This window comes from Myotis nattereri (genome assembly GCF_964212035.1).
Source record: "Myotis nattereri genome assembly, chromosome: 20".
In the NCBI taxonomy this organism is placed as follows: Eukaryota; Metazoa; Chordata; class Mammalia; order Chiroptera; family Vespertilionidae; genus Myotis; species Myotis nattereri.
In genome coordinates, this window is record NC_138096.1 from 4241997 (window position 1) to 4258424 (window position 16428).

The window sequence follows — 16428 nt, forward strand, 5'->3', positions numbered from 1 at the left end:
CGGTCAGGGCACAGGCCCGGGATGTTACCTTGATCCCCAGTGGGGGGCATGCAGGAGGCAGCCGATCCACGATTCTCTCTCATCACTGATGTTTCTCTCTCTCTCCCTCTCCCTTCCGCTCTGGAGTCAATAAAAATATTTTTTAAAATAGCCGAGGCCAGGTCCCCAGGGAGGGTGGGAGTGGGGCGCTCTTTGGCTCCAGCCGGCTCCTCAGGATGGGGAGTCGGTGGAGCTGGGTGACGGTGGCTCTCTGTGGCTCAGATCTGTCCCTTGCAAGGACTCGATGACTCATTCCCCTCCCAACCCAGGCGCCCCCTCGCGTGTCTGAATACCCTGCATGTGACTGTCACACTCAAAGCCGCGTCTGGCCTTCACTGACTTTATTTTCTCATACGGAGTCCACTGGTTTGCTGTCCCTTCAAAAAGAGGCTGCCTGGCTGGTGTGGCTCAGTGGTTGAGCGTCGATCTAGGTACCAGGAGGTCACCGTTCGATTCCTGGTCAGGGCACATGTCCGGGTTATGGGCTCCATCCCCAGTGTGGGGCGTGCAGGAGGCAGCCGATCCATGATTCTCTCTCATCATTGATGTTTTCATCTCCCTCTCCCTTCCTCTCTAAAATCCTTAATATATATATATATATATATATCAATGTGTGTGTGTGTGTGTGTGTATATATATATATACACACTCAAAGGTGGAAAGGTGTAATCAGAGAGCCCTGCTTTATTTTTGTTTATTTTTAAAAATATATTTTTATTGATTTCAGAGAGGAAGGAATAGGGAGAGAGAGATAGAAACATCAATGATGAGAGAATCATGGATTGGCTGCCTCCTGCACACCCTCTACCAGGGATTGAGCCCACAACCTGGGCATGTGCCCTTGACCGGAATCGAACCTGGAACCCCTCAGTCCGCAGGCCGACGCTCTATCCACTGAGCCACACCAGCGAGGGCCAGAGCAGTGCTTTTAGAAGAAGGGCCCTGGTGGGGCTTGGTTAGCCACAGGCCAGCCTCACACACACGCCCCCCCCCCCCCCCAGGAGAAAGGATTCTGAGTGGCTTCCCGAGGCCAGGCCCGCAGGAGCCTGGAACCAGAACCAGAACCGGAACCGAGCCGGCCTGGGCAGGCTCAGGGTCAGCTTAGCCAGAAATTGCTAGAGAGACACACAGTGTACCTCCTCTGAACAGCGGCCAGACACAGGCAGGGAGTAAGAGGGTTAGAGACTGTGATAGGGCCCCAGATCGCCCTGAGGCCAGAGGGCAGTGATGGGCTGCTCTTAGTCACAGAGGAAAGCGGTGTATTTTACAGTTAAGTGGCCCTAAGTGAGTTTAATTTGTAATTGGGAGTTCTGGCTCGGATCTGCTGCTGCTGCTCAAACAAAACAGTGGGCGTATGGGCCCTTTTTTCTTCTTTTTTTTTAAAAATATATATGTTTTTATTGCTGTCAGAGAGGAAGGGAGAGGGAGAGAGAGATAGAAACATCCATGATGAGAGAGAATCATGGATCGGCTGCCTCCTGCCCACCCCACACTGGGGATGGAGCCCACATCCCGGGCATGTGCCCTGATCGGGAATCGAACCCTGACCTCCTGGTTCATAGGTCGATGCTCAACCACTGAGCCACGCCGGCCGGGCTGAGCTATTTTATTTCTAACGGGAGCCACAGAGCAAAGGGACTTTCTGGCATTTGCATTGTCCGTTATGACATTCCTCATAGGCCTACCTCCGCTCGGGAATGGAGGGCCTGTGGGAAACGCAAGCACTGGACATGACGGTGCCTCGTTTTTAAAGCAAAATCAGACCAAATCCTCTTCCATACAAAGCATCTCTGCTGAATGCGTCACCGAGTCACCAGACACAGCTTATCTACTCCAGGCACGAGCCAGAGCGGGCTGGGCCACCTGCCAGACACCGCGGGCCAGTCCCTCTAAACCAGCCGTCGGCCGCCAACGGTGGCCCGCGGACCACTGGTGATCCGTGAGGTCCGAAAGGTTGGCGACCGCCGCACCCCTGCAGGTCGGGGGCTGAGCGGGTTAGGGTCTGCCGCTGAGGGTCCCTGGGAAATTTCAGAGGTGTTTTCCAGCCGAGGTCATCGTACCCCAAGAGACACCCAGCTATTCACGGGTCCCCTGTAACTGTCGGGCCTGGGCCTGGGGCCACACTGAGGCATGGAAAGGGCATGTTGGTGGGGTGGCCATACCCCCTTTCTTCGAGTTGAGTTGGTCACAGAAGGCAAAGGTCAGATGGGCCAGAATAAGCCGCCTTTGGTGACGTTTGTGCAAATCCCGTTCTTGGGCCTCTTCTAAGTAGAATGATCGTAATTGCATTTCCCTCCTTGGCTGTTGTCTGCGTGAAGCAGAGCAAAAACAAAATGATTTGTGTACTCAGCGCCCCGCTCAGGAGCACGGCGGGATCCTTCCTCGCGCTTCCTGTCTCAGTGCCTGGCTTTATGGCCCTCGCGTTTAATGAGTTCCTCTCAATCACACATGCATTATTAATTTATAAGGAAATAAATTAAAAGCCCTGGGAGCTACAGCTCCCTCGCCGCAGGAACGTATCGTCAGAACCGTTTCGTGGCATTATTTGCTGCTTGTTGCTCTTGGGTTTGGGGGGAAGGATGGGAATTTTTGCAAAGAAAGGCTTTAAGCCGGGCCGTTATGGCTCAGGGGTCGAACATTGAGGTGTGAGAACCAGGAGGTCATGGTTCGATTCCTGGTCAGGGCACATGCCCGGGTTGCGGGCTCCATCCCCAGTGCGGGGCGTGCAGGAGGCAGCCTGTCGAATCTCGCTCATCATGGATGTTTCTCTCTCCCTCTCCCTTCCTCTCTGAAATCAATACAAATATATTTTAAAAAAAGAAAGAAGGGCTTTAAGTACCCCACCAAAAAAGGGGGGCAGGCTGGTTAAAATTTCATTATGAATTAGTGTTGGGGTGTTGGTCTTTCAAATGGTTCTTTTTGAGCGTCCGGTTTGGTGAATTTTTGTGAAAGTTGGGTGAACGCTGGTGTGTTTAAGCTCAGACAGTGCCCTTGTTTCCTGGTAAAGACGTTTCCTCCCGGGTGGGGAGCAGAGAGAACGACGCTGAGGGTGGCCTGAGGGGTATGAGGACATTTGCATTTTGCAGAATCCGTTTTCGGGGGGAGGTGAGGCTAAGCAGATCTTCCTTAGAGAGGAGGGAGGGAGCCACGCCCCCGGCTCACAGGAGCCCCACGTGGGCAGTGGGAGTCACAGCCACGGAGAAATTATATGAAAGAAAAGAGCCCGTTTACAAGCTCAACACAAACCCCGTTAAGTCCCTCGTCATAAACAACAGGGTTTTATAGGGCCGCTGTGAAGAGAACATTAAACTCTGCTTAGACTCAACAACATCAACGTGTCAGCCTCCCCACGTGCATTTCTGAATTTAACGGGATCCCAGCGAAAACACCGAGAGCTTCGCGTTAGGCCGTGGACGAGGCAACCCCGTAACACAGCCGCTCGGGACGAGCTGTTCCAGAGCACCAGCTGCTTGCCGGGAAGCCGCGGGGTGAGGGCATGTGGGGCTGAGGCGTGTTATGGACATGTCTGTAACTGGCATGGGAAACTCACCAGGACATCTGTGTGGGGCTGACATGTGTCATGAACATGTCTGTAACTGGCATGGGAAACTCACCAGGACATCGGTGTGGGGCTGACATGTGTCATGAACATGTCTATAACTGGCATGGGAAACACACCAGGATGGTGCGGGGCTGATGCGTGTTATGAACATGTATATAACTGGCATGTAGAAACACACAGGACATTGGTGTGGGGCTGAGGCGTGTTATGGACATGTCTATAACTGGCATGGGAAACTCACCAGGACATTGGTGTGGGGCTGATGTGTGTCATGAACATGTCTGTAACTGGCATGGGAAACACGCCAGGACATCGGTGTGGGGCTGACATGTGTCATGGACATGTCTATAACTGGCATGGGAAACTCACCAGGACATTGGTGTGGGGCTGAGGCGTGTCATGAACATGTCTATAACTGGCATGGGAAACACACCAGGACATTGGTGTGGGACTGACATGTGTCATGAACATGTCTATAACTGGCATGGGAAACACACCAGGACATTGGTGTGGGGCTGATGCGTGTTATGAACGTGTATATAACTGGCATGTAGAAACACACAGGACATCGGTGTGGGGCTGATGCGTGTCATGAACATGTCTATAACTGGCATGGGAAACACACCAGGACATCGGTGTGGGGCTGACATGTGTCATGAACATGTCTATAACTGGCATGTAGAAACACACAGGACATCGGTGCGGGGCTGATGCGTGTCATGAACATGTCTATAACTGGCATGGAGAATTCACCAAGACACCCAGCAGCAGCCCTGAGGCACGGAGAGCTTTGGCATCCGACACGTGTGGGATCTCACACAGTGAGGGGACACAGAGAGCTTTGACCCGTGAATGAATCAAAATTAGATCTTTTTTTATTTTTGGTCAGATCAGGAAAAAAATAATACAGGTTTTGGTGTGCCACAGAATTTTAGTGATCGGCTTATGTGGCCATGGAAGGAAATGGGTTGCCAGTCACTGGCGTAGCAGGATCATCTGAAGACATTTCAGTCACAAGAACCTTTCGTGCTCTTGAGATAGCATTTGACGCCCTTTGTTTTATTTTAAATTTTTATCTCTCACAACCTTCATCACCAAAAAGGTGTGATTGTTGACATTTTACAGTTTCCCAGTAAAACCATATCAATTTAAGTTAAACACCCAAAGCATAGGCAGAATACAGATAGATAGACAGACAGACAAACAGGTAGATAGACGATAGATAAATAGGGAGGTGATGGACCATATGCAATGACAAGGAAACACATCCAAGAAATATTGTTCAGTGAAAAAGCACAATAGCCCTAGCTGGTTTGGCTCTGTGGATAGAGCGTCAGCCTGCGGACTGAAGGGTCCTGGGTTCGATTCCGGTCAAGAGCACACGCCCGAGTTGGGGGCTTGATCCCCAGTAGGAGGCAGCCGATCAGTGATTCTCATCATGGATGTGTCTGTCTCTCTCTCTCCCTCTCCCTTCCTCTCTGAAATCAATAAAATATATATATATGGCAAGAAACTATAAGCCAGATGCATGCTGGGCACAGCTTCTGGCCAGAGCCGTCTCCTGGGTTGTGCGGACTCTGATCGAGGCGGAGTGGGACTGTTTTTATTCTCGGGCGGGGGTTTCTGTTAGTCAGGCTGCTGCATTCAGTGACGTCTTTGTTTTGATGCCAGTCTCCTTGCCTAGTGCAATCACAGCTGCAGGGCAAAGCCAGGTGCACCCAGGCCCCTCTCGTTGAAAGCTCATTTTGACAGCGATGGCATGGCCATGTTTTGAGGGCTTGTGGAAGAAGACGTTGGGATAGGAAATGGTAGTCTAGGTAAAGTCGGGCAGGTGCCAGCATTTGACCTTGAGACTGTGGAGGCCCCGTCTCCGGGAAGGTCGTGGAGACGGTGTGATTGAATGTTCTCAGGTCTGTGGGCGGGCCCTTCCGTGCTGGTCACTGGGATGGCAGTTCCCGGGGAACTACCCGGGGGCTGGTTCAGGTGTGGGTTCCAGGCTTGTATCTAGAGACTTTCTGGTACCTTCTGCCCAGAGGACCCGGGCTCTGAGTTTATAGCAAGGGCCCGGTGCGCCCACACGTTCTGGGGGAGGCTGCTGTGGGGATTGAAAGCGAAACTTCACGTGTTCTTTCTTCAGCTTTTCTCACTTGGAGAAAAACTCCCCCGGTTTAGACCGACGGGAGCGGGGCCTCCCCCTGTAACTCAGCTCCCCGTTCGGTAATGGCATCTGGGACGAAGGGAGAGGGCACGGTGCTCCGTGCGCCCCGCTCAGGGTCCCCGGGAGCCCGCTGGACGGAGGTTTGGGTCTTGGATTCCAGTGTCCTTCGTGTGGGGGGCGGGGGGTGGGTGGTGAAGACGAACCGGCCTAGGCCGGGGATTAACCTGGGGCTTGGGGGTCTGGAATTCAGCGATCTGGGTGCGATGGGCAAGTCCCTCAACCCAGAACCTCGCCTTTTTCACTTACTGAGAGGGGAGAGCTGAACCCTAAGTCACCTGAGGATGATCAGGTGACAGACTCGGGGACGAGGCCCCGAACGTCAGCCCCTCGCTTCTGCCTCTCCGGCGCCTCCATCACAATTGACCAGGAGCAGGGACAGGCTCTGACCGGCCACTTCCGCGCCTGCCTGCCCCTCGCCTGTGGCCCCCAACACGGTGTGGCGCCCCTGGCAGGGACGCGGTTACCAATCCAAAGGTCAGCGTGGGCAACGTCCCGTTCTTTTACATGAGGCCAAACCAAGGAAAATGGAAAGGCTTATGGAAAAATTTCTTTTTCTCTTAAAGACAGAAGTCATTTGATGAAGTACCCTTTTGGCTGATGCAGTGCCAACCAGGGCTTGGGCCTGGGGACCATCCAGGCTGCCCCACAGGCTTCCTTCTGATCCTGTCCTCCTGATTCCCCTCCCTGGCCCTCAGGAGGGCCTGTGGCATTGGAGGTTGGCAGACCCAGGACCCGAGGGTGCCAGAGGCCTCCCTCACCCCCGTCCCATCCACCCGTTTCCTGTGGGTCAGCCGAGGACACGGTGCAGCTTCAGGGACGGGTTCCAGAAGCAGGTTCTGGCTGTGGCCCCCAGTGGGAGGAGAGACCCCGGGCAGTTGCCAAGGCTCGGGCTCGGCCCCCACCTTCTCCTTCTCGCTCCCCCGGGTGGGGGCTGGGCCTCGGCCTGCATGAGGGAAGCAGGGTTGTTTGTGTCCTGACATTAGCTGGTTCCGTAGAGCTGATGAGTTATCGGGCGAGCGGCTGTTTGCCTGCTGGGTTCGGTCTTGGTCAACAGTGGGCTGTTGACATTTCCAGGTTGTCACAGTTTTGGGTTACAGTTCGTATTGGGAGCAGGTGTGCCCGTGGTCACGGGGCTTTGTGTTTGGTGACTGTGCTGATGGGGTCAAACCCACACCCACAGGATGTTGCTGGTGAAAGAGGAGTTGCTGGCCTGGCCGGTGTTGCTCAGTGGTGAGCGTCGACCTAGGAACCAGGAGGTCACGGTTCGATTCCCGGTCAGGGCACATGCCCGGGGTTGCAGGCTCCATCCCCAGTGTGGGGCGTGCAGGAGGCAGCCGATCCATGATTCTCTGTCATTGATGCTTCTATCTCTCTCCCTCTCCCTTCCTCTCTGCAATCAATAAAAATATATTTCAATCAGCCAATCAATCTTGGCCAGCACGTGCCTCAGTTGGTAGGAACCAGTGGCTGGGGCCTTCCGTCTGCCCAGGAATGAGGAGCGTTAGGCTGTCATATCAGTTAAGTGGAGGTCAGTCAAGAGGGCACCTCTTGTGCTCCCTCCCTTGTGCCCAAGAAGAGGTCTCTGGCAGGTGGGTTGATGGTCTTCCTCTCTCTCGGGTTCCCTTGCAATGAAGGTCTGGGTGGGCAAGCCAGCTGACGCAGGTGAGGGCACAGTTTTGGGTCTTCCCGTCAGCACCAGGCTCGCTAGCCTGGGGTCAATTACCTTGGTCTCCTTAAAACTAAAATCTGCTCAGCGGAGCTATAATCCCTCAAAAGGCCACCAGAGCTCTACTGGGCCCAGGAATCTCACCTCCAGGACGGATCCATCTCCAGGATGGATCCCCACGCCCCTCCCCACTTCCCATCAGCCACTTGGGCTGCCAGCACCCAGCCATGTCTGCACGCCCTTTCCCCCCATGTCTACATCCATCAAACTTTGCAGGAATCAAAGGCAGGTTCTTGGAGGGGGTGTAAGCTTCCGGTTGGCTTTGGATGGCTCCTGTCCCGACATGAATCATTTTTTTGTAACAGTGAGTCAGAGGGAACTTGGAAATCCTACTTCCACTGTGTTCCCGTAAGAAGGGTCAACCTCTTAGTTAAAAGAGGTTGGCATTATTGGCACGATCCTTGCACCACCTTCTGTTGAAGCATCAGGGGCCAGCCTGACGTGCACAGAGGGAATAACACGACATCAGATCATTAGGACCAAACAACCAGAACAACCCATCGACCAGTCGCTATGATGCACACTGACCACCAGGGGGCAGACACCCAACGCAGGAGCTGCCCTCTGGTGGTCAGTGCATTCCCACAGCCAACCTCCCGTGGCTGCTGCCCCCCCAACCTGCCAACCTCCCGTAGCCCCTCCTTCCAGCCAGCCAGCCAGCCCCCCCCCATAGGCCTCGATTGCCAGCCAAGCCGAGATACTCTACCCATGCACAAATTCATGCACTGGGCCTCTAGTAATGATAAATAAAAAGATCCTGCCCTTTCTATAAGTGCTTTAAAAAATATATATATATAAACACCTGGCCCCTGTGGCTCAGTGGTTGAGCGTCGATCAACCAGCAGGTTGTGGTTCGATTCCCAGTCAGGGCACATGCCTGGGTTGCAGGCTCGCTGCCCAGGGTGGGGCGTGCAGGAGGCAGCCGATCCATGATTCTCTCTCATCACGGATGTTTCTCTCTGTCCCCTCTCCCTTCCTCTCTGAAATCGATAAAAAACAAACCAAAACAAAAAAAAACGAAAGAGAGAGACGGGCGTAGGAGATGGTGCGACGGTAATAACACTGCCTTCTCTCCTGTTTTAGGGAATGCTGTCGGTTTTTTGGAGGCAATGGCTTGACTTTGAAGGTGTTTTTCACCAAGGCAGCCCCGTTTGGTGTCCTGTGGACACTCACAAACTACCTGTACTTACACGCAATAAAGAAAATAAACACCACGGATGCCTCCGTGCTCTTCTGCTGCAACAAGGCGTTTGTGTTCTTGCTCTCGTGGATCGTTCTCAGGGACAGGTTCATGGGCGTGAGGGTAAGTCCTGGCTGCCCGCCTCCCTCCCGCGCTCATGCCGCCCACCGCCCGCCCACCGGCTTGCTCGTTCGCTCCGCGCGCTGGCCCCTGAGCCTGAGTTGCTGGCCGCCCCGCTGCCGATCTGGCGGCGGCAAGGACCCCGGCAGGGGGCCCCTGTTCTCGGTGTGCCTTGCAGACCTTGCTTGCAAACCATACTCGACAAGCGCCCATGAACGCACCTTTCATTTCAGGCTTCTCCACAAGCATTCCCTAAAGCGCGTGCCCGTCGGGGACCCGGCCTGGGGAGGGTGTGTGGCCCTCACCGGTGTGGCTCCGTGGAGAGCGTGTGGGCCTGTGGACTGGAGGGTCCCAGGCTCGATTCCGGTCAAGGGCATGTGCCTCGGTTGCAGGCTCAATTCCCAGCCCGGTCTGGGAATTGACAACCAATCATGTGCCTCTCGCACATCGATGTTTCTCTCTCTCTCTGTCTCTTCTCCTCCCTCCTATTCTCTCTCTCTCTAAAAAAAAAAAGGGTTTCCCTTGCGTCCTAGAGCTGGTCTCGCCTGGCTGCCTTGGCCATGGGGCCAGTGTGGGCTGTGCTGCAGCCTCGGCACCAGGCCCAGCTGAACCAAGGAGAAAGGAGGTGATGTCAGTGATGGACTTTCAGTCTAACCATCACTCCTCCTGGGAGAAGGCTGTGACAGCCGCCTGACAGCTCCCGCTCTGAGTGGTGCTGGGTTTCCCTCATCTCATTTTTGGGAGTTCAGGGAGCTGGCGAGATCCGGGAGGCCCAGCAGCTGGCCAGGGAGACAGGCAGGGTCCCCTGGATAAACCGGTGGGGATTCGCACCCAGGACCAGGCCTGCCTGCTGCACGGGTTCTCCCAGAACCTTCCCCTGGGTCATTTCCAGGGACTGAAGGGAGCTGACACTGCCCCCTGCTGGAGGGCTGAGGAACAAGCTTGAGTCTCCCAGACATAACGGTCTGCGAGTAGTTGGCAGAGAGGACTCGTGTTGTTAAGACAGTTACTCAGGTCACAAGGGCTGCGGTGCCAGAAAAAACAGGTGCAGGTCACATGACCAGACCAGAAGGAACAGGTGCAGGTCACATGACCAGACCCAAAGGAACAGGTGCAGGTCACATGACCAGACCAGAAGGAACAGGTGCAGGTCACATGACCAGACCAGAAGGAACAGGTGCAAGTCACATGTCCAGACACGAAGGCACAGGTGCAGATCACATGACCAGACACAAAAGAACAGGTGCAGGTCACATGACCAGACCAGAAGGGACAGACTCAGGTCACATGACCAGACAAGACAAAACAGGTGCAGGTCACATGACCAGACTAGACCCAACAGGCGCAGGTCAGACCGGAAGGAAGCCTAACGCTGGGGCGGGCGGCCTCTTACGGCCTCGGGTGACCCGGGAGGATGGCCGGTGTCACCCGTGATGCTGCCGTGCGCTCTTCCTGGCTGTTCAGACTCAGGGGCCCTATCGCAGCGGGGACTCCAGCCCAGCGTCAGGCTTGCGTCTTGCTTCCTCTCTGCGAGCTGTCGGGCCTGGAGCCGGTCACTTCCAGTCTCTGAGCCGCAGCCACCTCGTTCCACACTAGCCGCTCCCGCTCACCTTCTAGAACTGTACGAGGAGGTGGGGCAGGCCTGGCCCGTGGAACTCAGTGGGTCCCTGTGTCGGTGAGAGGCCCGATGGGTCCCCACTTCTCCGGTTGGCGGTTGGCGGCGGCAGAGGCCTCCCACGTGTCAGGAGGCAGTTTGGGGCAGGGAGAGCGGCCACAGCGTGGGAGCGTGGGGGCCCCGGGGCACGACCTCCGGCCCCTCCTAGCGGAGGCCCGCCCGCCTGCGGCCAGGCGCTGGAGGAGGGAAGGGACTGGGGGAGCCAGCCCAGCCCGCAGCTCAGGGGAGGCGGGCGTGGGGTCATCGGCTGCACCCACAGCCCGTGCTTTCCAACCGGGAGAGGCTGACGAAGGAGCGGGAGGCCCAGCTGAGGTCCTGGGCTTTTCTCTTTCTTTTTTTAAAAAAATATATTTGTATTGATTTCAGAGAGGAAGGGAGAGGGAGAGAGAGAAGCATCCATGATGAGAGAGAATCATAGATCGGCCGCCTCCTGCATGCCCCCCACTGGGGATCGAGCCTGCAACCCGGGCATGTGCCCTGACTGGGAATCGAACCGTGACCTCCAGGTTCCTAGGTCGATGCTTAACCACTGAGCCACACCAGCCGGCTGCCTGCTCTTTTGTCAGTTCCTGTTCTCTTGTTGGGAAAATCGCTGTTAACTCACTGCCTCTTTCTCTTAATGAGGAGTTGTACGCGGTACACGTGGTGTTTGAACATGCAATACATATGTGTGAAGTGGCTAAAACGACCAATCCCGAGAGGTGGGCAGACAGACGGGGGCGTGTCTCTGCGGAGGGTCCCCGCCTCTCTCGGGAGCCTCTGTGCTATGTGCCGATGTGTCGTCTCGGGAGAATATGGCGGGAGGAACACACTGGAATACGTCTGCCACGCAGGCGCTGCCTGAGCCTAAACTGTGTCACCTTCACTAGCAACTCGACATCTAAACCGCCAAGGACACTTGGAGTCAAATCTCAAAATGCAGCCGGCGGTGGCTCGCTGTGTGAGTCATACTTTCCTGTTTGTGTAAATATAGACACTGACTTTGCAGGCTGACGGGCCCGCACGCTGACTTTCCTGCTCTGCCACACACCTGCTCTGTGACTCTGGGCAGCTTCCTGCACCTCTCTGAACCCGTGTTCATGTCTATAAAATGAAATGCGTGAAAGTATCTCCCAACGTTGAGGGTTCAATGAGAAAATGCATAGGAGACGCTCATCCCAGGACCGCTCCCTACATGTGAGCCATGTGACAGTGTGAGCACGAGCGGAGGTCAGCTTTGAATGACCCGTAGAGCGAGAAAACACCCCATAAACCCAGGGCTGAAACTCGCATTGCACACGCTGGTTCTGTGCTCCCCGTGCCCACCCCCCACCCCCAGCGACTCTGCTGGGGCTCCGTGACCCCTCAGATCAGAACTTGGACTTCCCGCCCAGATGGTGTGGCTCAGTGGTTGAGCATTGACCTAGGAACCAGGAGGTCATGGTTCGATTCCCGGTCAGGGCACATGCCCAGGTTGCGGGCCCCATCCCCAGGGTGGGGCTGCAGGAGGCAGCCGATGCATGATTCTCTCTCATCATGGATGTTTCTGTCTCTCTTTTCCTCTGCCTTCCTCTCTGAAATCGATACAAATATATTTATTTATTTATTTATTTATTTTTTTAATATATTTTTTATTGATTTTTCACAGAGAGGAAGGGAGAGAGATAGAGAGTTAGAAACATCGATGAGAGAGAAACATCGATCAGCTGCCTCCTGCACATCTCCCACTGGGGATGTGCCCGCAACCGAGGTACATGCCCTTGACCGGAATCGAACCTGGGACCTTTCAGTCCGCAGGCCAACGCTCTATCCGCTGAGCCAAACCGGTTTCGGCACAAATATATTTATTTTTTAAAGAACTTGGACTTGCCCTTTGAGCTGGCACACTTCTCCCTGGGGAGCTGTCCCAAGGTCACTCACTATCCCCCGTGCACTTCGATGCTTTCCTTTGCACGACGGGCGTGTGAGCATCTCCCTGGCACCCCCCTCCCACCTGCGGCCTGTACCCGCCAGAACAGGGTGGAGGGAGCCATGAGGGAGGGCCCTGCAGCAGCTGAGAAGGGTGTCGGCACCTCTCGGGCTCGTGCCCCGTCTGTGGCCCTGCAGGCAGAGACACACGCCCCATCGGAACCCCCTGCAGCGGGCGTGTGACACGGGCCCTGATCTGCGGACCTCGCCGGCCCGGTTGTCGGGATGCAGAGAAGCGAGGCCACATGAGGTGCTGTCAGAGGGCTGGGAAGGAGCGGGGAGGGCACGGCCAGGCGCTGTCTGCCAGGCCCTGCGTGACCAAGTAAGTAGCTGCCACTGGGGTGTGGCACCTCCTCATGTTCCCAAGAATGAGGGCGACCGGCCACCGGGTGATGCTGACCGTGGTGCCCTCCTGGCCAGCTGTGCTGCGGCCGCGCCAGGCTCTGTCCCATCTACCCAGGAGCAGAGATTTACAGGAGGCAGCCTTGGCTTGTTGTTCAAAGAAGGAGCGAGCCCTGGCTGGTGTGGCTCAGTGGATAGAGCGTCGGCCTGTGGACTGAAGGGACCCGGGTCCCATGCCCGGTCAGGGCACATGCCCGGGTTGCGGGCTCGATCCCCAATGCGGGGCGTGCGGGAGGCAGCCGATTGGTGGTTCTCTCTCATCTTTGATGCTTCTCTCTCTCTCCCTCTTCCTCTCTGAATTTTTTTTTTTTAAGGGACCGAAAAGGAGGCCCATTCCCCTCAGCTCCCGAGCTCTCGGGAACATTCGGCCTCGTGGGCACGCAGGGTCCCTGGGTCCCCGCCCGCCCTGACGCTGTCGCCTTCCTCCCCTGCAGATCGTGGCCGCCATCCTCGCCATCGCCGGGATCGTGATGATGACCTACGCCGACGGCTTCCACAGCCACTCGGTCATCGGCATCGCGCTGGTGGTGGGCTCCGCGTCCATGTCCGCGCTCTACAAGGTAAGGCGGGTGCGTGGGAGCCTCCCGCCGTGAGGACCCGGGCCTCGGCGTGGCCACCTGGCCGGACGCGGGGACCTCGATGGTGCCTGGGCCTTAGGACCTCTGTCCCTGGTGCCCGAGCTCCCGGCAGCCTTGGCTCCAGCTCCCCAGACCCTCCCATTGGTGGCCAAACCTCTGTAGCATTTGGGGTAAAGTGGGTGGGGCCGGGGGTCTTCAGGGTGAGCTTGGTGACGTCATCGTTCAGCGAGGACTGGGGAAGGTCAGGGACCCTCAATGGCCGGCTCAGTGTTTGGTGAGATAATTTCCCACCAGATCGGACGGGAAAGGTTCCCTGTAGGGTGCGGCTTTGTCATTTAAATTTTTTAAAAATATATTTTTATTGATTTCAGAGAGGAAGGGAGAGAGAGAGAGAGAGAGAGAGAGAAACACCCATGATGAGAGAGAATCATGGATTGGCTGCCTCCTGCACGCCCCACACTGGGATGGAGCCCTCAATCTGGGTATGTGCCCTGACAGGGAATCAAACCGTGACTCCTGGTTCATAGGTCGATACTCACCCACTGAGCCACACCGGCCGGGCCAGAGATGGATTTGTAGGGTCCCCAAGAGGCGTGTGTGATCGTGGGTGATATTTCTCACGCGTGTGGCTGCCTCGTCTTCACCCTGAAGCTGGGGTGCAGTGTTGTGAATGCAACGCGGACAAGTGTGAACCCACGATTCGTGAGGGGCTCCCTCTCCAAGCAGCTGGAGGGGAACTCCACTGTGATGTCACTGGATTTGTGATGTCATTGGATTTGTGATGTCACTGGATCTGTGATGTGGGCGGTGAGCGCCCGTCTGACCGCCCTTCCCTGCAGGCCTGGCGGTGGGACTCGCTGTCAGGTGGCTCCGTCCTGCGGTCCAGCCCCGGCTCCAGGGCCTTGCCTCCCCGGGGCCCAGCTGGGCCGGCGGGGCCTGCAGCCTCTCTGCTTCCCCGCAGGTTCTCTTCAAGCTGCTCCTGGGCAGCGCGAAGTTCGGAGAAGCCGCCTTATTCCTGTCCGTCCTGGGCGTGTTTAACGTCCTCTTCATCTCCTGCGTCCCCGTCGTCCTCTACTTCACCCGCATCGAGTACTGGAGCCCTTTCTCCCACATCCCCTGGGGGCACCTGTGCGGATTCTCCCTCCTCCTGCTCAGTGAGTGGTGCACCTGCCAGTCCCGCCCGCGATCCCTGCCCTCGATCCCTGCCCACGATCTCCCCCATGATCCCCCCCCATCCCCGCCCGCGATCCCCCCCCCCAATCCCGCCCGCGGTGACTGGGGAAAACACTGTGTGTATATAACAAACACCAACATTCATCTCCCTGCTTTCCTTTTTATTTTTTATTTTATTTTTATTTATTTTTTTAATATATATTTTATTGATTTTTTACAGAAAGGAAGGGAGAGGGACAGAGAGTTAGAAACATCGATGAGAGAGAAACATCGATCAGCTGCCTCCTGCATACTCCCCATTGGGAATGTGCCTGCAACCAAGGTACATGCCCTTGACCAGAATCGAACCTGGGACCTTTGAGTCCGCAGGCTGATGCTTTATCCACTGAGCCAAACCAGTCAGGCCCTTTTTATTTTTTAAAAATATATTTGTATTGATTTCAGAGAGGAAGGGAGAGAAACATCAATGATGAGAGAGAATCATTGATCAGCTGCCTCCTGCACGCCCCACACTGGGATGGAGCCCACAGTCTGGGCATGTGCCCTGACAGGGAATTGAACTGTGACCTCCTGGTTCATAAGTCGATGCTCAGTCGCAACCCGGGCATGTGCCCTGACTGGGAATCCAACTGTGGCCTCCTGGTTCATAGGTCGATGCTGAACCACTGAGCCACGCCAGCTGGACGCTGGTAACATTTATTCAACATCGATACGTGTCAGAGTTCAATGAATATGATCAGCTATTATCATCATGAATGTCATTGTTGTCATTACTTGATAAAAGGCTGGTCTGGTGCGAGGCAGAAATGCAACCAGGAGGCGCCTCTTCACTTCAGTCTGAAAATGCAGACCCCGGCCCGGCCAGCGTGGCTCAGATGGCCGACCTAGGAACCAGGAGGTCACGGTTCGATTCCCGGTCAGGGCACGTGGCCCAGATGTGGGCTCGATCCCCAGTGTAGGGCGTGCAGGTGGCAGCCGATCCATGATTTGCATCATTGATGTTTCTCTCCCTCCCTCCCTCTCCCTTGCTCTCTGAAATCAATATAAATATGTTTAAAAATAAGAAATAAAAATGCAGACCCCAGGCCCCTGCTCAGGCAGTCAGCCCCGCGTCCCTGCCAGCCAGGCGGGGAACAAAGGGTGCGGAGGCCCGTCCTCATCTCTGGCGCCTTCTCACTGGTCACCTTTACTACATTTCTCTTCCTTCTTTAGGGAAGGAGGGGAGCTGAGTCTTCAGGAAAGTCGTCCTTAATCCCCACATCCCAGAGCCCCCCCACCCCCCTCTTCCCCGAGTTCAGGGGTCAGACCTGAGGGCAGTGATCCGAGGAGCTGGGGTCAGACGGAGGCCGGCCAGGGCCAGTCACGAGTAACCACTTCTAACTCTGTTTCAGCGTTCAATGTCGTGTTAAATTTCGGAATTGCTGTCACCTACCCCACTCTGATGTCTCTCGGGATCGTCCTCAGCGTGCCTGTGAATGCAGGTGAGTCTCTGCTTGGCTGTAGACAGACGCACGCAGGCGCATTCATCGGCACGCGCACGCTCCCGCACCCAGAGCCCATTGGGAGCTGCCTCCTCACCCCAGATCGCTTGTCTCTTCTGTCATTTGGGGAGGGACCAAGCATTTGTATTTATTATCTGCACAAGTCCCGTTCAAGTTTGGTCTGCAAAACGTAGTGATGTGCGTACATGATGGATGAAAGAATGCTCTTCAATTCTAAGAATAAAGCATGTCGTTGTAGAAAACATGGGAAGTACCAAAAATATCAACGATCATGTGTTCATTGTCCCGACACCCACAGGTGGCCAC

The 16428-nt window shown here is 55.6% G+C and overlaps 1 protein-coding gene across 2 annotated transcripts in view; it reads left to right on the plus strand.

Annotated features, from left to right (window-relative positions):
- The window catches only part of SLC35F3 (solute carrier family 35 member F3), a 53585-nt gene that overhangs the window by 34463 nt on the left and 2694 nt on the right, over positions 1–16428 (plus strand). For both annotated transcript variants that reach the window (XM_081114603.1, XM_081114604.1), the window contains 4 exons: positions 8629–8848; positions 13304–13429; positions 14409–14601; positions 16012–16101. In XM_081114603.1, coding sequence (XP_080970729.1) covers positions 8629–8848; positions 13304–13429; positions 14409–14601; positions 16012–16101 — 629 coding nt within the window. The remainder of the gene's footprint in view (positions 1–8628; positions 8849–13303; positions 13430–14408; positions 14602–16011; positions 16102–16428) is intronic.